At 42.7% G+C, this 23,299-nt stretch overlaps 1 protein-coding gene across 4 annotated transcripts in view; it reads left to right on the top strand.

Moving 5' to 3' along the window:
• bcas3 (BCAS3 microtubule associated cell migration factor) overlaps positions 1 to 23,299 on the top strand; it is a 342,963-nt gene that overhangs the window by 133,905 nt on the left and 185,759 nt on the right. For 2 of the 4 annotated variants that reach the window (XM_086126139.1, XM_086126141.1), the window contains exon 22: positions 5,648 to 5,745. In XM_086126139.1, the coding sequence (XP_085982265.1) occupies positions 5,648 to 5,745 (98 nt within the window). Of the gene's footprint in view, positions 1 to 4,417; positions 4,554 to 5,647; positions 5,746 to 18,006; positions 18,545 to 23,299 lie in introns of those variants that run through there. The other 2 variants (XM_086126140.1, XM_086126142.1) reach the window with 2 other exon arrangements.

Here is a 23,299-nt window from a genome sequence, read left to right as displayed (position 1 = left end):
ATTGTATTAGAACAGAGAAAACTAAATCCAAAACAAACAAAGTCCAAAGTCTCAAACAAAAACCATGGCAGAAGCTCAAAACTAATAGTAACAGAAACATGACCTAATAAACAAACATGACAGCAGCAAAGAAACAAACAATGACCCGACAAAGAGTGGTCAGGCGGGAGTCCTTTTATACAACTAATTACATAACGACCAACAGGGGTGCAGCTGCAGGGGGAGCCCTACAGTGCCACCTGTTGGTCCCAAACCGAAACATGACACTACCACCCTGGTATGCCAATCCAGAGGCACTCTCCACGATGACCACGCGATGTTGCAGAGGCATGTCAACCAAGACAGCCCCACAACATCCAGGGCCTTGAGGGACTCTGGGTAGATCGAGGAGCTTTTTAACCACATCATTGACTTCAACCCTAGAGATAGGAGAGCCCACCTCAGAGTCCCCAGACTCTGCTTCCTCCGAGGAAGGCGTGTTGGTGGAGTTTAGAAGGTCTTCGAAATATTCTGCCCACCGACTCACAATGTCCCCAGTCGAGGTCAGCAGCACCCCATCTCCACTGTACACAGTGTTTCTGATGCACTGTTTCCCCCTCCTGAGACATCCTGGACCAGAATTTCCTCGAAGCCGTCCGGAAGTCGGGTTCCATGGCCTCACCAAACTCTTCCCACGCCCGAGTTTTTGCCTCGGCGACCGCTGAAGCTGCGTTCCACTTAACCAGTCGATGCCCATCAGCTGCCTCTGGGGTCCCACAGGCCGTAAAGGCCTCCTCCTTCAGCTTGATGGCATCCCTTACTGCCTCTTTTTATGTCATGCTCCTACTGTCTACATCATCAGGAAGAAGGATTGAAATGTTTTCTAAGATGCAGCACATGGTCTTCTCACATTGTTTAAGTCTGGAAGTGTGATACAAAGTGACTCATGCAAACATTTCCTACAACAAAATGCCAGTTCCAGTCAATACCAGAGGTCACGCACATAATTCACTCAGAGCCTCCTAGGGCCTAGGAAGAATTTGAATAGAAAGAAAAATATGTAAACAAAAACAAATGCTGTAATTGTGGGGCATGCAAAGAAAACATTTATCTATTCTACAAAAAGCAATAAACATATACTTAGCTGAATGTGTGTATGTAGTGGATGTTGTCTATGTTTATTCTGTGTAAACCAAAAGCTAAATATTGGCTTGCCATTTGTTGTGCTTGGTGTTGTGAGGAAGCAAAGTTATAGTCAACACAGGAAGGTCAAAGACGGGACACTATCATTTGTATTCTGGGTATGCAGAGGTGTTTGATTCCATTTGAAGTGCAGCTTCCTTTGATATTACTGAATGGCATGTGTTGCACTGTGTAGAACTCCCGGCCTTTTTTTTCTCTTTTTGTTCAACTAAGCCAGCCACACGTTTGATCTTCGCCCTGTGGTAGTAATTATCAAGTATCAAGAACACACTTGATGCTAGTTCGTCGTGGTGATCTGGCCCAGCTGCTTTGTTTCTCTGTTGTTGCCTTAAGAGTCGTCTCCCTCCCTGTTCAGAAACAGAAACATGGGTAGCCCCAATTAACCCTTAATGCATTTTATTTGATGTCCTAAAATATCGTTCTAAATTATTTTCTCTGCCTTGCTGCTTAAGCCCCACTTTAGCCGCGGCCAGCCTGCCCGCTCATGAATATTCAAGGTGGAGCGGACAGAGTCAGAGGTGTGATTGTGGCTGTTCGTGGTGTGGCTGGGCAGATGCGGTCTGTGAAACTGTCCTTTTGAAATCTGTGGTCGTACATATTTTAATCATCAACTAGTCTCTTATTGTTCTTGGTTTGGGGCGGGGGTGGGGTTTGTGGGATTGACGGTCTCCAATTGTTTGTCAAGCATTGCAGACCCTTCCTCAGTGACACAGACTTGTGACCAAAAAAACAAACAAAAAAACAAAACATTTTTAGTTCATTTGCACAGCTTCCCCTTAACAATATAAATTCCCTTTGCCAGCCGGTTTTAGACCTGATTTCCACCTGATTCCTCCACCTCATGATCGTTTGTGTCAATTGTGGGACCAACTACCGGTTTGAACCTGAACAGGCCTTTTCTTGACATGCTTACTGCCAGCTTGAGTCCATATTCGATGACAGTTGCAGACTTGATATGAGAATGCTCATTGCTCATCTTAAAAGAGAAAATATTTAAATCTCACCATCCATCCTTCTGTTCCTCATCCATCCATCTACCCAGCCTCCATTATCTCCCGATTATTTGGAGTTGGTTTGGGGAGGGAGCATTTTCACCAGGGAGCCCCAGATTTCCCTCTGCCCAGCCTTTTTTTCTCCAAATGTTCCAGAGGGATGCCAAGGCCTTCCCTGGCCAGTATCATGGGTCTCCCCTGGGCCTCCTACTGGAGGGATATTCCAGTGAGGCATCCGCGAGGCACCCTCATTCGATGCCTGAGCCACGTCATCTGGCTCCTTTCAAAGTGGAGGAGCAGCGGCTCGACACTGAGTCTCTCCTAGGTGACCGAGCTGCTCATCCCAACTTTAAGGCTGAGCCCGGGCAACCTGCGGAAACTAATTTCGGCTGCTTGTATCCAGAATCACGTTCTTTTTTCACAACCCAAACCTCATTACAATAGGTTAGGGTCGGAACTTAGATCGACTGGTGAATTGAGAGCTTCACCTTATGGCTAAACTACTTCTTCACCACATCAGATCCGCATCACAGCAGACACTGCACAGATCTATTTCAATCCTGCTTTGTACAAATGTAAGAGGATGACATCAGCAATAACGTACAGTTGTTTCTCAATTTAATGCAAACTAGATTTAAATATTGTTGAATCATTGAACAATCTACTAGGTTTGTGTTGAAATTATTCATTATTACTGTTGAACAGCAAGTCCAAATGCTAATCACAACTGTCAAGTAAAAAAAGAAAAAAAATGTGTCCCCTATACACATAAAAATCAAACCTGATCTTCTTGTTGCACTTCAGTCAAACTTTATGTGGCACCCGGGTACAACAATTATCGCCAGTTTTCAAACCTCTCAATACACAGAGAACTCCTTCCTGGTCATATTACCAAGAACCGGGGAGCCTGGTTTGTCTAAAAGGCGGGGGATGAGGACCCCTAAATGTGGAATGCAAACATTCCAGTCAAGTGACCACAGATAACACCGGACTAAATTCTTAGGTACTTCAAAAAATTCCAATGTGCTACTTGTGTAAATTCCAGAGTGCTCTGACCACCACAGGCACGACTGTCACCTTAACCTTCCAGGCTCTCTCCAGCTCCTCTCTGAGCCATTGGTATTTCTCGAGTTTCTGGTGTTCCTTCTTTCTGATGTTTCCATCACTTGGGACCGCTACATCCACTACAACGGCTTTCCTCTGCCCTTTATCTATGATCATGATATCTGGTTGGTTCGCCATTACCATCTTGTCAGTCTGGATCTGGAAGTCCCAGAGGATCTTTGCTCTGTCATTCTCCACCACCTTCGGAGGTGTTTCCCATTTTGACCTTGGGGTTTCCAGTCCATACTCCGCACAGATGTTTCGGTAGACTATGCCAGCCACCTGGTTATGGCGTTCCATGTAGGCTTTCCCTGCCAGCATCTTACACCCTGCAGTTACTGTATGTGTTGGATCGTCTCAGGTGCCTCTTTGCACAACCTACACCTTGGGTCTTGTCTGGTGTGGTATATCTGGGCCTCAATGGCGGGAGCAGGCCCTGGTGCTCAGGGCTTGCTCATGAGCAAGCCCTGAGCACCAGGGCCTGCTCATGAGCAGCCAGGATGAGTGCCTCTGCGCTGTCCTTCAGGCCAGCCCTCTCAAGCCACTGATAGGACTTCTTGAGATCAGCCACTTCAGTTATGGTCCGGTGGTACATCCCGTGTAGCGGCTTGTCCACCCATGATGGTCCCTCTTCCAGCACCTCATCCTCTGTTCCCCATTGTCTGAGACATTCTCTGAGTACGTCATCCGTTGGAGACTTCTCCTTGATGTATTCATGGAGCTTGGATGTTTCATCCTGGACAGTGGTTCTCACACTCACGAGTCCCCGGCCTCCTTCCTTTCGGCTTGCGTACAGTCTCAGGGTGCTGGATTTGGGATGAAACCCTCCACATATATATATATACCGTATTTTCACGACCATTCGGCGCACCGTGTTATTGGGCGCAGTCTCAGTCAGGGGTGCTATTTCTGTATTTGACACATACACAAAACGCACTGTATTATTGGGCGCAGCCAGGCATGGTAAAACATACGCCGGCTTAAACATACGGCATGCATGCACGCACGCTAAAAACACGTTTTTAAAAAGGCAACGGAAGCAAAACTGAGTTCGGTTGTACTTTATTTAGCCATTTTACAATGTACTCACGTTTTTCTCTTCACCTCCTACACGCTCACCCTTCACTCATTGGCGACAGGTACCTGCTAGGGGCGTGCCTTGAGCGTCCTCTTACACGCCCACCCTTCACCTCATTGGCGACTGGTACCTGCTAGGGGCGTGCCTTTAGCGTCCTCTTACACGCCCACCATTCACCTCATTGGCGACTGGCACCTGCGAGGGACGTGCCTTTAGCGTCCTCTTACACGCCCACCCTTCAGCTCATTGGCGACAGGTACCTGCTAGGGACGTGCCTTTAGCGTCCTCTTACACGCCCACCCTTCACTCATTGGCGGACTTCCGCATGCCTGTCGTCACTCACTCCGCCTTTCTCTATATAAACAGCGTGTCGGCCAGAGCTGCTCTGTCAGGCTTTGGAACTCGGCGCATACACTAGACGCTCCGCATTATAAGGCGTCCTGTCCATTTTGCAGAAAATTTAAGACTTTTAATGGTGCCTTATAGTCATGAAAATACGGTACATATATATACACACACGGGGGACGGGGGTTCGAATCTCACTTGGGGCACGATGAGTACATAACACCATCCAGTGTGGGTCCTTGGGCAAGACCCTTCACGCTAATGCCGACCTCATACAATGATGAGAGACAATAAAACATGCCGGCTCAGACGTCGCCCGGCCAAACAAGGTCTGCGTCAGGTGCTGGGGAACCAGAGCACCTTGATAAAAAGGGGCTGCTGGAACAATGCGGAGATGGGCGAGATGCGATAGCATGGCTCTGTTGGAATGCTACTACTCAAGCAACCCTAGTCAGAGGGGTTACATGCAGAGAATGTGGGCTAAATGGTTACTTCGAAACCCACAGTCACGATTGACCACAAAACTTACACACACATCAGGCCTGGCAAAAATCTTAAAAATCCATATGTCACAGGTTTTATTGTGGAATTTTCCCCAAAAATGTAATTCCAATGTGACAGTACCCTGATATGCCAATCCCCTAAAGTGGTCCAGGCTCCAAGGGCCTTTCATAGCTCTTCACAACTCTCGTTTATTATTTCTATTACCGTCAAGTTATTTTGGGCTTGTCTTTCGTTCACAGAAGTGGACCAACAATTTGTTCATGTGTAGTCTCTAACATACATTCAAACAATGCATTTTTGTGTGTCATTTCTAGCAAGATGATCCTCGTCATTAAGTCACTTGAACCAAAAATGTGGTCAGTGTATGGTCATTTCGGTGTGCACTCCATACACACACCTGAATTTGTCTGTTTGCAACGATCTGCATATTTGGTATTTTCAGGATGCAGCCATTGCGTTCGGATCCAGTCAGCATGCCTGGGTCATCAGGGCTGTTAGCTGATCATCAAGGACAACCTAACAGTATGGATGCAGGTCCAGGTAGGAAACCACATTTATTATTGTTTGCTCTTGCTGTTTTTGGAACATATATTATTTTGAAAACATGACCATTTTTATTTTATTTATTCATTGTTGGGGGTTGGCATCATATAAATTGAGACCAGAAGTTTAATTGTTTTTGGAAAACCGCGTGGGCCTCAGTTTTAGCAACAGAAACATAATCATCTTTATTGCAGCCATCACTCACTGATGTTTGAAGTGTGCCTTAAATGTTGACACAGTCTTGTCGATAATCCATGTGCCAATTGTAAGACTTGTATACATAATGCCACATCATTGATTATATTGTTATTGTTTTATTTTGACGATTGCCGCCACAACGGGCATCGGCAGCCTTATAGCTGCAAGGGATCTTAAACAGCCATTTTGCATTCCAAAACAATGACACCACTTGAATTTGGGGTGTGCCCCCAGCTTGGAGTATAAACAGTTGAGTTTTTCAACACCAACTCAGGCTGGTATAGTCCGAAACAACCCTTGTTGAAGGAACTTCGCCTGCTCGGATGAGAGGCGAATGTCTCAGAGAGACAAACAAAGCAATCCAATTGTAATTGTCTTGAGAATGAAATGACTTCCAGCTCCAAAGCACGATACTTCCATCATCATGCTTCACTGTGCGTATGGTGTTCTTTTGTCAATAAGAAGTGTAGTGTCTGGCTTTTTGACCAAAAGGTTCACATTTGATTTCATTAGACCAAAACACGTTTCCCCCTGCATTTGGGGGATTTCAAATGCGTCTTTTGTTTTTCTTTGGAAGATAAGGCTTCCTTCCATCTTTCCACCCTACCCCATAGTCAAGACATATCAAGAAGATGTGAGATTGTTGTCACATGTACTAAACAGACAGAACTTACGAGAAATTTCTGCCCCTCTTTCAGGGTCACTGTCAGCCAGTTGACAAAGCTCCTTGGCCACAGTTCTTGTTTGAATCAGTTTTCGAAGAAGACATCCAGCATCCAGTACTTGGAGATGCCACTGTTGGCTTATATATTTTGTCTTCTCAATGATGGAGCTTGTGGAGGACAGGCGTAATGTGATAAATCGTGTCACATTTCCACTTTTTAGATTCCCCTTTTCCGCCAAAGTGTCATATAATGCAATTCCTCCCTGTCTGACCATTTTTGGTTTGACCTTACACTCACAAAAAATAAAAAATAAATAACTGCTCCATGCCAAGTAATGGAGGTGATGCTTATCAATACGTGCAGATAGGGAGGCTTCAGTATTGTGTTCTGCCGCTGCCATGGCGCCACTTATTATCTCTCACGCATCTTTTATCTCGCACTTGAAAGAACACACGTGGCAACATTTGCTTCATGTGGCAAAATGAGTCATAATTATTGAGGTCATTGTAAAAATATAAGTTGCATTTTTATTTTGCAGAATTTTAACCACTGACACAGAAAAAAAATCTCTCTCTCTCTCTCTCTCTCTCTCTCTCTCATTGGTCAGTATTTGTAGAAATAGAACCCATGCGTGTGGATTGAGTGTCCAAGGACTGTCTATTAGTGTAGTCTGGTTTTTACATAAGACGTTTTAACCCAACGGCAGTATATATATATATATATATATATATATATATATATATATATATATATATATATATAACAAAATTAGATTTTTGAAAATATTTTGGTTTTGTCTTTTACTAATGTGGCAAAGTCCATACTGTATTGTTTTTCTTTGGGACTTGTTAGACCAACCAAGGCCATAAAGCTACAATTCTCCACTTAGTGACTCACTTAGAGTCAGTCAGTCTCCCCAGTGTCTATTACCATCTTATCTAATCCCATACACTCTGCTTATCTGTGCCTTCCCTGAGGCGATGGGACGCCATCTGCAGTGAGTGACACATGCGCGCACACGCACACACACTCGCACACACACCCACACACGCACACACACACACACGTGCACGCACCCACACTTTTGCACACACAGTATGCCACATTGAATTCACGATTGTACTGTTGTAATCAAACTTTAGACGTTTACACCAGTTTCCAAAAAAAAAGCACAATTTATTTAATATTTGCCTTTCAACACTAATTCTCATTCAAGCAAGCAACATTTTTTTTCAGGGGGAGAGTGAGTGGTGGAAATGTTGAAAAACAGTTTTGTGTAAAATAAATTTCAGTTCAAAAGAGGGAATTTTGTTTCTTGTATGCATAGTTTTGTCAAATAGCTTTGTTTTAGGTAATTCTGAGCAACAAAACGTGTTTCACTGTAGAAAGGGTTTGAATAAATGTATGAGTTTGCTTTTATTAACAATTAAAAAAACAAAATATCAGAAAAAAAAGTTCATACTGAATTGCTTGCTCATTTTTTGTTTGTTTTTTATTGTTTTGATTCTGATTTTTATTTTGGAATTCCTTGGACAGAAGCAACAAAGGTGTGCTGCATATTTTATTTGATTTGAATACAATTGTAATGGCTGCGGTATTTTATAGTGGACATTGTATTCGTTGATGTCATAATTTTTAAGAATAGTGGCGATAAACTATCCAAAAGATGCTTATGGAATTCAACATCATCTGGTGATGATAGGTTGTTATGCTGTCTCAAGGTTTTACTTGTTCCTTGGTGAGTAAATTCTATGTCTGTTTGGTGGGATTAATGGTTTGAGGGAAGAGATTACTTTTCAAATGTCCAATGGTTTTTGTGTGATATTGCCTGTCCTTTATTTACAGTATATTTTAAGTACCTTTTCCTTCTTATGATGTGATAGGTTTACCAAGCATTCACTTGATTTGTTACTACGTAGATTGAACATTTTCAGGTGGTCCGGTGGGTCACTGGTTCGGCTAACCTAGGCTGTGGCCGTCCTGTGTGGAGTTTGCATGTTCTCTCTGTGTCTGCGTGGGTTTGCTCCGGGTACTCTGATTTCTTCCCACATTCCAACAACACGCATGTTAGGTTAATTGAACACAATAAATTGTCCATCGGCATGATTGTGAGTGTGAATGGGTATTCGTCGATGTGTGCCCTGCGATGGTCTGACAACCAGTTAACAAAGCCCTCACAATGGACACATTATTCATGCACTCCCCCATTCAAACTTTGGTGGCAGTAAACTATGTAGCCACAGCTGCCCAGGGGCAGGCTGATGGAAGTGTAACTGCCACTGTGCACTTTTGACCATCACCAAACATTTACACCCAAACGCACTCCGGTATAAGTGGCACTGGAGGAAAGGTGGGTGAAGTGTCTCGCCTAAGGACACAATGACCCATGACTCGAACAGAGCGGGAATCGAAAAGTGGACCTATGGGTTACCGAACGACGCACCCTTACCTCTGACCCAGAAAAAGATGCATGCATGCACACACACACACACACACACACACACACACACACACACACACACAGCCGTATATGACTATTTCATTCTTTTTTTCCTCCTTACTTGGGCAAAGATTTCACATGCATCTCGGTTTTCTTTTCTAATAACCTTTTGGCTCAGTAATGTATACCAAACAATTAACTCTCAGCCTCATAAAGGGCCCTTGTAATGTTGTTCAAATGTGGCAAGCCACACAGTCATAATTGCACAGGCTAGAAAGATGATAACCATCTGATAACCTCTTTTAAGTCAAATACCTTCATTTCCCGAGGCCCCCTCCCCTTAGTGTCCCTGTTGAGGTTTTAGTTTCATCAATGACCACCTTTGTCACCTCGTTGTCTTTCTATCCTCCACCTATCCTATCACCTTAGGGCAGTGGTTAACGTTCTCAGAGGTACCGAACCCAACCAGTTAAAATACACATTTACCGAACCCTTCATGAGTGAAAAATTAATACTGTAAATTCCGGATTACAAGCCGCTACTTTTTTTCTACACTTTCAACAGCAGCGTGTAATATTCATTCATTCATTCATCTTCCGACCCGCATGATGCTCACTAGGGTCGCGGGGGGTGCTGGAGCCTATCCCAGCTGTCTCCGGGCAGTAGGCGGGGGACACCCTGAATCGGTTGCCAGCCAATCGCAGGCGTGTAATATGAAGCGGCTTTTTTATGATTATTTTTTCCATCGCGGGAAAAACATGGACCGATAAAATGAATGAGTAGTTCACTGAGGTCCAATGAGATTGTATGATTAATCACAACTTCCGCTCTTTTCGCCGTAGTGAGGAAAAATGTAGCGGCAACAATCGACCAATAAAATGAATGAGTAGTACACAGGGGTCCAATGAAATTGTATGATTACCGGTAATCACAACTTCCTTATTTCAGTCTTTCTTCTGACCCTGATCAACATGGATAATACCAGACGAAAAGCATATGATGCAGCTTTTAACACTCAAAGAGCAGGCGGCCGCGGTGTTTCCACTGTACAAATCAGACTGAAGGCTAAAGCTATTGCTACTGAGATGAACATTGAAGGTTTTAAAGGTGGGCCGTCGTGGTGTTATAGATTCATGAAACGGAAAAGCCTGTCTATTAGGGCACACATGACGTTGTGTCAGCAGCTCCCTCCCAATTACGAGGACAAACTTGCTTCGTTCCGCACATTCACACAAACAAAGATAGCGGAGAATTCCATCAGCCCAGATGAAATAATAAATATGGACGAAGTCCCTCTGACAATTGATTTGCTTCTCACTCGGACTGTAAATAAAAAAGGTGACTCCTCCGTCATACTGAAAACAAGCGGCCATTAGAGAACACATTTTACCTGTGTTTTGAGCTGCGCAGCATCGGGCCTAAAGCTGCCACCGATGATCATTTTTAAGCGGCTGACTATAGAAAAAATTTCATATATATTTTCCTATTTATATGATTTGCATTATTCAATTTAAAGCCGAGTGGGCTGCAGTATTTCTCCTCGTAATTACGCAAATGTGCATCACTTTGTCTGGCCTCTTATGTGTTTCAGCGTAATTTCGTTGTGCAAATGCATTTCTCATGCTCATAAAAATATGGAGATTATTTTAACCTTAAGAAATCTTGCGTTTTTTTCTGCGGGGGTTCAGCGGGGGACCGCGTCCGCGGCCTCACCCGGAGGCGCTCCAGGCAGCAGTGACACAGAAGCAAACCCCCGCCTACTCATTGGCCAGCGGTTTATAATATGGTGCGGTGCATATAATTACAAATTGGATTTTTCTTCATAAATCTAAGCATGCGGCTCTTGATCAGGTCCGGTCTGTAGCCCGGAATCTACGGTACATATTTTTTTTTTTTTACAAATTCAAGATATTAGAAAAATGCATTTATTAAATACAAAAAAAAGTAAATAGAATTTCAAGAGATACAGTAAGTATACTTTTTTTTTTTTTTTTAATTGTATGATGTACTATCACGACAGTCACTTGTTGACTACTACTATGCGAACTAAATTTCCCACAGCACTGACTGGACAAGCAATGTAATATGATCATCTGCAGCCAGTGATGGCCAAGCGGGCGTGTCCTAACTAATTGACATGTTGAGTTGCGTGTGTCTTACCCTCCATGGCAGAGGCTTCGTCAAATCCCTAAGACCGATTCACCAAACCCCTAGGGTTCGATCGAACCCAGGTTAAGAACCATTGCCTGAGGGTATCCATGATGACCTTTTGGTTGAACAGGTCTCAACATCAGATGCAAGTAGTCATAGCATTTCTTTTTGTTGTATCATGACCAATAATCAACTAAAATAAATGACAAAGAAAATTATCTCGTATGCAAAAAAAAAAAGCAAGAAAGTGAAGCCGCAAAAAAAAAAAAGACGTGAAATCTATAATCTATTTTACAAACTTTATAATGCATGTTCAACTTGAATATAGACCGTGGAAAAGCACTTGCTTTTTACAAAACACTGGTTAAACTCTGCACTGTCCATACCATGTCCACTTTAAAAAAAAATCCACCACTCCACTCCTTTTATATACAGTATATGCCGTATTTTCTGGACTATAAGTCGCTCCTAAGTATAAGTTGCACCAGCCATAAAATGCATAATAAAGAACAAAAAAAAAAAGCATACATAAGTCGCACTGGCGTATAAGTCGCATTTTGGGGGGAAATGTATGTGATAAAATCCAACACCAAGAACAGACATGTCATCTTTGAAGGCAAATAAAAATAAAACAACGGGCTGAATAAGAGTATGATATGCTAACATTACATGATGCATAAACAATGAACTGAGAATGTGCACGGTATGTTTACGTAACATATTAAGAGTTATTCAAATAACTGTACCATAATGATCACGCTAACAAGTTTACCAAACCATCAGTGTCACTCCAAATCACTAAATCCAATGAAATCTTCATCCTCTGTGTCACTTCTAAGCAACTCTGCCAAATTCGTAGGTAGAAGAGGTTCCTAGGTTACTGCATTCGTAGGTTCCTCTTCTACTTCACTTACGTCAGGGTCATCGTCGGTTTATTATTATTATTTTTTTGTCAATGTGGAAAGCATCAACAAAGGCCTAGAGCCCCCTCTTGCGGTTTAATGTGAATATAATATTAATGTCAAATGATAGAATGTGTTAATTATTTCACACATAAGTCGCTCCAGAGTATAAGTCGCACCCCCGGCCAAACCATGAAAAAAACGGTGTGTATATATATATATATATATATATATATAATATGAACCTCGGTTTTCGACCATAATCCGTTCCAGAAGGCTTTTCGAAAACCGAAACCATGTTTCCCATTAGAATCAATGTAAAAATTTTTAATCCGTTCCAAGTCTAGAAAACAACTTTTTTAACCCTTCGATGCATAACATGGGTCAAAAGTGACCCGGCTGAGTTTTTATTTTAGACATCTTTGCAGTAAATTAATTTCATCATTCAGTATTCAAGGTATTCCTCAATTAACTTTTTTTTGACCATCATACACAATTATTTTATTTTTCCTTTCTTTCTTTTTGAATAAAAAACATTTTCATATCACTACCCTTCTAATGCACAACATTGGTCTAATATGACCCATATTCATTTTCATGTTATTTTATTCATGGCTGAGTTTTTTATGGATGATGTAACTTTGAAAACATTTAATTTTATCAATTACTCTTCCAACTATGCAGTAAATATTTTGTTTTTCAGAATCAGAATCATCTTTATTGGCCAAGTATGTAGAACACACAAGGAATTTGTCTCCGGTATAACACGCTGCATTAGTATCATCGTAAACAACAAATCATTGAACCATTTTAGAGTAACCAGTAGCAGTATTTGTAGTACAAGAAGAGTGACTACGTCAGTGACTGTTTAAGGAGTTAATGGCTAGAGGGAAGAAGCTGTTTAAGTGTCTACTGGATTTAGTGCGCATGGATCTGTAGCGTCTGCCTGAGGGGAGTAGCTGGAAAAGGTGGTGGGCAGGGTGCGGGGGATCTAGGAGGATTTTCCGTGCCCTTGTCTTGATTCTTGCAGTGTGCAAGTCCTCAAGAGTGGGTAAGGCGGTGCCAACGATTTTTTCCGCCGTCCTAACTGTCCGTTGAAGTCGGATTTTGTCCTTTTTTGTGGCGGCCCCAAACCAAACCGCGATGGAAGAACACAGGATTGATTCGATGACTGCCGTGTAGAACTGTCGTAGCACCTCCTGTGGCAGGCCATGCTTCCTCAGCAGTACATCCTCTGCCGGGCCCTTTTCAGGATGGAGATGGTGTTGACTTCCCACTTCATGTCCTGGGAGACTGTGATTCCCAGGAACTTGAAGGTCTCGACGGTTGACACAGGGCAGTTGGATAGTGTGAGGGGCAACTGTGGAGAAGAATGTTTCCTAAAGTCCACGATCATCTCTACAGTCTTGAGTGTGTTCAGCCCGAGGTTGTGTCGGCTGCACCAGAGCTCCAGCTGCTCCACTTGTTGGCGGTACGCAGACTCGTCGCCGTCTTTGATGAGACCGATGACCGTGGTGTCGTCTGCGAACTTTATGAGTTTGACAGCTGGATCTGTTGAGGTGCAATCGTTTGTGTAGAGAGAGAAGACCAGTGGAGAGAGGACACACCCCTGTGGGGCTCCAGTGCTGGTGGTGCGTATTGATGATGTTGTTGCTTGTGTCCGTCCCGTCAGGAAGCTGAGGATCCACTGGCAGATCGTAGGGGACAAACCGAGGTGGAGAAGTTTGGGGGTGAGGAGTTCCGGGATGATGGTGTTGAACGCAGAGCTGAAATCCACAAACAGAATCCTTGCGTAGGTCCCTGTGCTGTCGAGGTGCTCGAGGATGTAGTGCAGACCATATGTTGACTGCGTCTTCCACAGACCTGTTTGCCCGGTAGGCAAACTGGAGAGGGTCCAGCAGGGGTCCGGTGACGTTCTTTAGGTGGTTCAGCACAAGGCGTTCAAAGGACTTCATGACCACAGACGTCAGGGCGACAGGCCTATAGTCGTTCAGTTCCGATGTTGCCGATTTCTTGGGAACTGGGATGATGGTAGACTGTTTGAAGCAGGATGGGACCTCACACAGCTCCAGGGATCTGTTGAAGATTTGTGTGAAGACCGGAGCCAACTGGTCAGCGCAGACTTTCAGGCAGGAGGGGGACACTTTGTCGGGCCCAGCAGCTTTCTTGATCTTCTGCTGCTTGAAGAGCCGTCTCACGTCCTGTTCGTGGATCTGTAGTGGAGAAAAAGAGGGTGGGGGGGTAGGTAGAGTGGTTTCTGGTAGAGGTGGGTGTGTGTGGGAAATGGGGGTGACCTTTTCAAATCGGCAGAAAAACATGTTTAGTTCATTAGCAAGACCCTTTTGTTCACTGTTTGGGGGGGTGGCATTCTATAGTTAGTGATTGCTTTCAGGCCATTCCATACAGATGCAGAGTCGTTAGCAGAGAACTGGTTTTTCAGCCTCCCTGCATAGCTTCTCTTAGCGATGTTAATTTCCTTTGTCAATTGGTTTCGGGCGTGTTTGTACAGTGCCCGATCTCCACTTCTAAATGCGGCCTCTTTCTCTTTCCTGAGTTGCCTGAGTTTGGGAGTAAACCATGGCTTGTTATTGTTGAAGGAGCGGAAGGACTTCGTTGGTACACACATGTCCTCACAGAAACTGATGTATGATGTTACAGTGTCTGTGTATTCATCCAGTGTGCCCGTTGAAGTTTCAAAGATGCCCCAATCAGTGCAGTCTAAGCATTCTTGTAGAGCTAGCTTTGCTTCATCTGTCCATTTTTTCACAGTCTTAACAACCGGTTTAACACATTTGAGTTTCTGTCTGTATGTAGGTATTAAGTGGATTAAATTGTGGTCAGAAAGACCCAATGCTGCACGGGCGACCGATCGGTATGAATTTTTGATTGTTGTATAGCAGTGGTCTACAATGTTGCCTTCTCTGGTGAAACAGTCGATGTGCTGCTTATATCTGGGAAGTTCACGGTTAAGATGTGCTCTATTAAAATCGCCCAAAATTATCAGGGGTGACTCTGGGTATTTTAGTTCGAGTTTGTTTACTTGTTCGGCTTACGTTTGTATCGCCGTGTTAGCGTTAGCTTGTGGCGCAATGTAAACACCGACTAGTAAAAAGGAGGTGAACTCACGTGGCGAGTAGAATGGCTTGCAGTTTAGAGACAGCGACTCCAGGTCCGGGCTGCAGTGTGCGTCGAGCTTCGTGACATCAGTGCACCATTCTTTGTTGATATAGAAGCAAATCCCGCCACCTTTCGATTTCCCTGATAGCTCCGTGTCGCGGTCAGCTCGGAGAAGGCGGAATCCGGGAAGATGTAGCGCGGAATCCGGGTGGCGGTCACTGAGCCAGGTTTCAGTGAAGCAGAGCGCAGCAGAACATGCAAAGGTTTTGTTGGTCTTTGTGAGGAGAAGAAGATCATCCATCTTGTTTGGCAGAGATCGTAGATTAGCAAGATGGATCGATGGGAGCGGGGTTCGAAATCCGCGCTGCCGGAGCTTGACGAGCTCTCTTCCCCCTCCGGCGGCGTTTCCATGCTCCGTACAGCGCAGCCGCTCCGCTCGCGATTAGCTCCGAAAAACCCTGTGGATTTTCGTGTGCTGGTGAAAAAAGACCGAGCGTAGACTCCCCAATGCGCAGCAACTTTTCCCTCGTGTAAGTAAGCCGCTCAAGGTCGCCAAAAACTAACGAAAATCACAAAAACAGGGATAATACTAGGGAGCGTGTGACCGAGGCTGCCATACCTGTCGGCGCCCGACTTTTTGATTACCACTGGTCATTATTTCCACTTTTCCTTTCTTTTGGTATCGCTTTTGTATTTCGACTTCAAGGTACACACATGGGCCAGAAAGACCCACATGTATTTACGAGCTTTTGCACTTGGAGTGAAAAAACATTTCACAGCTCTGCACAGGTCCCCCTTTGCCCATCTCTAATACATGCATTGTTTTTCAATTGCTCTAATGTTCCCTCAAAATATATTTGGTGAGAATTTTGAATTGCACATAATATTTGATTGGGTTAGGCGTATCTGGAAATCCAGCTTTCCTGGGTGAAGAGAAGTCCTCTCATGACACAGGAGACTCCTCTGACCAATCGTCTGAAGAGGAAAATCAGACTCAGTCCAATAGACTGAGTAAATATGGATCTGACTGGAATTAGAATCCCCCACACTCATGGCAGAACAAGAAGCCACTAAACATCTTGAAGGAGATGTCCAGGACCTCCTCCTAGAACATCAGCTGTTTCACCAAAAGATGCATGGGATATGTTCATGAGTCACAACATCTTTGAGAAGATTCTAAAATTCACCAACTTAGAGCAGGGATGGGCAATTATTTTCCCGGGGGGGGGGGGGCAAATGAGAAGCAGAAAATATTGTGGAGGGCCGGGCCAAAAGTTAGAAATAGAAATAGAAAATAAAGAAGATAGCACAATGTCTTTGTATGCCAGTAATAATATAACATTCTCCTCCACCATCACACTCAGCACCGGTTCTCCTCAAGGATGTGTACTGAGCCCCCTGTTGTTCACGCTCTACACATTTGACTGCTCTCCGACTCTTATTAGCGGTCCAGTTTGCGGAAAGTTTTTAACATGATAACAATCAAACCATTCTAGGAAATGTTCATTTACTCGAGCCACAAGCAATTCACTCTGAGCATGGAAATTGCCAGAATTAGATTTGAGTCTTTCCGACTCCAGGCGTCTCCTGAATGTTTCGTACTTTGTTACCCGCTTCGTTTAATCAGATACATATCACTCTTCCATGGTCATTACTCTCTCTCTCTTTCTTCGTCTTCCCCTCCCTCCCTGTGCTCTGCAACTTGAAGTAACTGCGCCACCTGGTGTTGAAATACAAGTAATTACAAGTCCAAACGAAATGAATGCAATCAAACCTTAATTGTGCACCAATCTTCGGCTGGCCGGTTTAAAAAGACCAACGGGCCGGATCAGGCCCGCGGGCCGTCGTTTGCCCACCCCTGACTTAGAGGGACAAAGAACCGCCACAACAAAAGGGAAATAGTGGGGAAATGTTGACAAAGAAGAATTCATGCCCTTTATAGGTTTGACCCTCATTGCAGGGGACTGTGTCACCATAGATGAGTCGTTCGTGCCATTCCGAGGCAGGTGCATGTTCCGCCAGGACATGTCCAGAAAGCCTGCAAAATATGGGCTAAGAATCTTCTGGATGTGTGACGCAAGGGTACCTTATGGAATAGAAGGAACTGTCTTTACAGAGGTTCAAAGAAACTTAGGAGAGAATGTCATCCAACAATTGTGCAGTGGAATCACAGATAGCCTCCTGACTACCAGGAAAAAAAAAATGTTGTCCAATCACATTTATTTTGAAATTCCCCAATCTATGTGAAGTAATTGGACTACTCCAAAATAATTTTTTAAAATCCCACTACATCTTTTTAAACAGGCTCAAATACACTTAAAACAACTCAAACAACACTTTAACGTGTTCATAAGAGTCTTATAATTAAAATGCCAACAGCATTTCAAGACAAAATGTGTTTCATAAAAAGTATTAGTGTTCCTCTTCCCATTTTTTTTTCCCAAGATGGCGCCCGAGTAGGCAGCCTTCGGCGAGTGCTCTTCAAGAGCCTTGCTTTTTTGTTCTTTTTTGGTGTTTTTGTCTTTTGTTTTGTCACATGTTGTTTGTTGTTTCATCGTGTGGACCTGATATGGACTGTTTTCAGCGTTTTTTGGCCACGACATTCGTCAAAGGAGAAGTATCTGTGCTTGGTGGTTGCGCCTTCTCGGCAGCACGCCTGTACCAGCACAGATTTTGATTGGGAGGAATGTCGGCGCCATTGACTGTCGGTGCTGGACAGACCTGGGCCGCTTGTGTTTTTTGCGCCTGTAATGGGCAGCATTTTTCACAACCCCGTTTTGTTCAGTGGATATGTCGGCGCTGTGGGACAGTCGGCATTGGTGCGGCTGGATGGATGGCTGCTGAAGTTGAGGATGAGGAGAGAGGAGCGTTGGTGCAGAGCGCCGATGCGTATTTGGAACCGAGAGTCGCCGCTTGGAATTGAAATGGCTTTCCATGGGACAGGAGAAGTGAACCAATGTCTTTTTTCATCAATGGATGCTACATACTTGTTGACTTTGAAACTTGTAGCTGACGTGTGCACATTTTGAGCATGACGTCTCTGATCCACTGGTTAAAGGACACTTTGATTCTCTCCTCTTTCATCTCAAACTGCTTCAAACAACAAAGCGTGTGACGGAAAAGTGGTAAGGACTGCACAACTGTCCGAGTTTTATGTTATGTGTTGTGTTTATTATTTTACTTTATGTTAACTGTTTTGTTAAGCGCTTTGTTACAGCTGCCGCTGTTGTGAAAGCGCTATATAAATCAGCATGTATTGTATTGTATTGTATTGTATAAAAAGTGCTTGCACTGAGGGAAGCCATTTTCTTACTTTTTCTAACCCCTACAAATTTGGTATCATTGGAAAGCACTGAATATCCTCTTTAGAGTAGCAAAAGGAGTTAATGCGATTGGATGCACTGGGGACATTTAGGTTCACAAATGTCCTCTACAGAGGACACATTTGAACTACTGGTAGTCAGGAGGATAGGTGAATATACAGGACTATAGAGAAAGTAAGTTTTAGCACAATACCTACATAAATTGTAGTTTATTTTTTATTTGATTTCTTTATAGGCAGAATAGAATAAAATGCATTGCAGCCAGTTCAGAGTTGTTAAACTACTGATAAAGCGAAACTCAATAGCCGTGTTCTCTCTTATCAAAGCTGTGTGACAAAATGACAAACACGTTGCAAATATCAAACACAAATGTTTGGTCTCCTTTACTGCTAAAGTATTCAAAAGATAGAACAGAAAAAAATACTCAGCCAGCATGAAATAACATGGAAAATGAATGTGGGTCATTTTTGACCCATGTTGTGCATTAGAGGGGGTGTGGTTATGTTGTGCATCAAAGGGTTAAAAGCATTTTTTCAACTATTGTACACCATAAACTCTATACACGTGTAATAAGAGAGCAGGTAAAGACAAACTACATACATTTTGTATGTTTTTACCAAATTTAACAAACATTGACATTGTAACAAAAAAATTGAACATCTCTCTCTCTCTCATTCTGACAATTGTAGATTGCATTATTTTACACCTTGAATTTATAAACCATAAAGTAATGCCTGTAACTATGGACACACTGTCTGCAATCCTACACTACGGTACGTGGTAACATCCCTCCATCCATTTTCTGACCCACTTTATCTACACAAGAAGACATTCCTCTGCCTTGATGAGATTTTCAAACTCAACTTGAAACTTTTCGGCAGCTTCCTTGTCTGAACTGGCTGCCTCTTCATGACGAATCACTTCTTTTCCTCAAGTTTTCAAACCATCCTCTGCTTGCTTTAAAATCAAACTCTTCAGGAGCAATGCTAGATTTTTTTTTTTTTTTTTTGGTCAAATCGCCATACAATTGTCTTGTTTTGCCACAAATCGTATCTTGGCTAAGACTGTCCCCTGCTCGCTGTTTCTCGTTTATGAAAATAAGCAAACGTTTCTCCACTTCCTCTAATATTTGTGGCCTTTGTTCACTAAACACACAAGATCCTTTAGCCACATCACTGACTGTCTTTCTTTTTTAGGATGCTGCTGATTTCGGCATGCCAAACTCCTTAACCAACACAGACACATGCACACCCGATTCATATTTCACTATCAAATCTTTCTTAAATTCAATAGTTTTGCGCTCTATTTTCCTCTTTTTTCAGCAGCTTTACGACTTCAACTTGTTTTCTTTGGTGCCATGCAGAAATAACAGTCCAATTTGCGTTGATCTCAACAAACACGTCTGCTTTTTTAAAAATCTTTTTGAACACGTCTGCTCACAATGGACGCACAATGGGCGCTCTTTTTTAAAAAAATCTTTGAACACGTCTGATCACATTGGACGCTTTTTTTTTTTTTTTGAACACGTGTGCTCACAATGGACGCTCTTTCTTTTAAAAAAAATCTTTATTGAACACGTTTGCTCATAATGGAGGTGTCACTTCTTCGTCAACCCGAGGAAGCGTCACTTCGAGAGAAGTCGAGTGGCGCATTCAAGTGCGCTCAGTGTGGTCGAGAACCAAATTTCGGTCGTAATCAGAGGCATAAAAAACTCAAAATATTTGGTCGAAAACCGATCTGGTCAAGAACAGAGACGTTCGAAAATCGAGGTTTGACTGGATATACAGTATATATATATATATATATATATATACATTAGAGCTGTCAGTTTAGCGCAAATTGAATGGGATTAAATTTTTTCTCGCGAGATTAACGCGGCACACGTCACAGCGGATGTCACGTTGCTCTATAAATAAACCAGAAACAAAACAACAAGCGCGCTGCAGAAGTCCACACCCATGTCAGTATTGCCAGCCACGGCAGTGCGAGACACCGAAAACAGATACTTAAAGAGTTTATGAATGGAAAGTTTACTTTTAAAAAGTTGCCAGATAGTTCCACTGACAAGACCAAAGTTACCTGGATGTTTTGCAGTAGTAAACCGAGCTATCATCACAGCACGTCGAATCTGAAATACCACATAATGGCCAAGCACACAGCTGATGTGAGTACTCTGACCCCTTGTCTAAAACAGACAGCTGTGGATCATTTCAAAGTGAAGAAAATGGATAACACGACTTTGCTGAAGCCATAGCTAAATGTATGGCTACTACATGCAAGCCTGTCAACATTGTCCACAGCTTGACTCAAGCTGAAATCATTCGCATTACGTCTAACGACTCCACTACGGATTGCCAGCGAGAGCCTCCACTACAAGCTGTGCACAGAGATTGTACGTAGCGGAGAAGACACTGTTTCGGGAGAGAAATAAGAGACTAGGTTGATGAGCCTCTGGTGAATAAAGAGCAGGTAGCCTGTTGAATACGATGTATGCCGCTGACGCGATTGTTACTTGTTTGGAACTATTTTGTGTGGAAGGTTACAGTGTTCCGTGGCCATATAAATAAAGCGGGTGGAGCTTCTCTGTGTTCGTCTGACAGTGATGGTGCGCCGCTGAGGCACGTCAAGAGTTCAGCGGTGCAGTGGTAGCGACCTAGCTGAAAATAAAAAGTCTCCCGTGTTGTCATCTAACCAAGTGTAGTCGTCCGAAATGATGTCTCCACAAAACCGTAGAGAGACTTCCGAGCAAGAAGGACCCACAGAATCAACATAGCCTGACTGCTGTGTTAAAGCAAACTTGAGAAAAACGAAGTATGCAACCATGGTTTAAATCCACTACAGGCTGAGTACGAGTTTACCTTAGATGTGCACTCTATAATGTTATATTGCTCTGTTTTTAGTCCATAAAAAGAGCTGTTAAAGCAGCTGTTGTGTGACAAAATATTTATTTCACTGTTGTTGATGGACAGTAATATTGTGTGAGAAATTGTGTGAATAACTGCTGCAAGTGAAAAATGTTCATGGAAAATTGAAAATCGAAATTGTTACTTCAATAAATATTTGCATTTTGCACATCGAAAACTGATTCATGATTCCATGTTGATGAGAGCATTAAAATGGGGAAAAAAATAGGACAAAAAAATGTAAAAGGAAATTCAGAAATGATAAAAAATGCGTGGGTAATCACGATAAATTTTTAGTTCATTTGAGTTAATTATGACATTTGCGTTTTTAATTAGATTAAATATTTTAATCGTTTGACAGCTCCAATATATATATATATTTAGCCGATCTGCCCCGAAACTCTGGAATTCACTTCCACCCAATATTCGTAATATAGACTCTCTTCCCACATTCAAAACCCACCTATTCAGACTTGCATATCCACCTTAAATCTTTCTCTTCTTTTGTTTATAATTTTATCTGTGGTTTTATTATTTGCTCCTGGTTGTAAAGTGTCCTTGAGTGTTGTGAAAGGCGCTTACAAATGAAATGTATTATTATTTATATATAATCTAAACTAGATATAGTTGTTATTAGGTTTGAATATATATCACTGTATGTCTCGGTGCTTTGCTCACTACAGGACTGAGGACACTAATTGCTGAAGATTCGTAGATGGAATTATACCCCATTTTTGCTTGAAGGTTTGGAGTAACTACACATTGATATGGGCGAATTATCTTAAATGTACGCTGTTGCAGTTCGGGAACGAACTGAGATGTGATCGGATCCCACAAACGTAAACACCAAACAAAACTCTGTAACAAAAATATTAATTCACAAGATTAAGACTGCACCGACAAAGTATGAGCAGAAATTGCTGGTTAACAAGAACCAGGAAAAACAATTCACAGATCGCGCTTGCAAAAGGGAAGGAAATAATTAACCCGAGAATATCAAACAAAATGGCCTCAGTTCATTTAACACGACAAAACAAAGCAAGATGAAATGACTAAACGAAGGCTATACTTAACAAAACGTGGAACTCAGGGAACAATAACAACTCCAACAAGGGCAAGAGCAAGAGGTCTCAAAAACAACCACTTGAGTAAGAGCAGCAAGGTCCAATAATCCGACAAACTGCAGGCAGCTTGTCAGTCCATAAATACACGGCTAATGACCGTGGGAAGCAGGTGTGCTCACTGAAGGGAATGCTCACATCTGCCACCTGCTGGAGACACACAAGAACAGGATCATGACAGTGATTGGGAATTTTTGGAGCATGTGTAGGGGAGAGATTAAGGATTTCCTCCTTTGTAGCGATAGAAATGAAATGAAAATTTTAATGCCCAGCTCCTATCATACAGTATTTCAAAAACTCAAGATTATTTTCTCTGTTGTTGTCGACGTCTTAAGGTGGTACAGACCAAGTTTGAAGTAGTGTGGATGAACTCTCTTGAAAAAGGGTGCAAAAAGATCACCTTTGTAAAAATGGACCACAATTAAACTTGCAAAAATGCATAGCTCACTTTCTGATCATGTTAGAGTATGACAGCAATTAACTTTTTTACATCTCGGGGGGGCTTTATCTGCCTACCGATTTTTGTAGGCCTAAGTCAAACATACCAGGATTGTTATTTATTTTTCCACTTTAGGTGGCACTACAGAGCCAATTAGTTTTCTTCGTTTGATTAATTGATTGATTACTTTAATATATCAAAATATTCAGCCACCCGATGAGGTTGCAGAGTTTGGTCAGTTTTTGGACTTGTTTATGTCCTCAAAAATGTTTTCATGAATTTTTTTTTAAAA

Source organism: Hippocampus guttulatus, chromosome 12 (assembly GCF_054856545.1).
Source record: "Hippocampus guttulatus isolate MCC_2025c chromosome 12, RoL_Hgut_1.0, whole genome shotgun sequence".
NCBI lineage: Eukaryota > Metazoa > Chordata > Actinopteri > Syngnathiformes > Syngnathidae > Hippocampus > Hippocampus guttulatus.
Note: the sequence above shows the minus strand (reverse complement) of the source record. Positions and strands in the feature narration are given on the sequence as shown.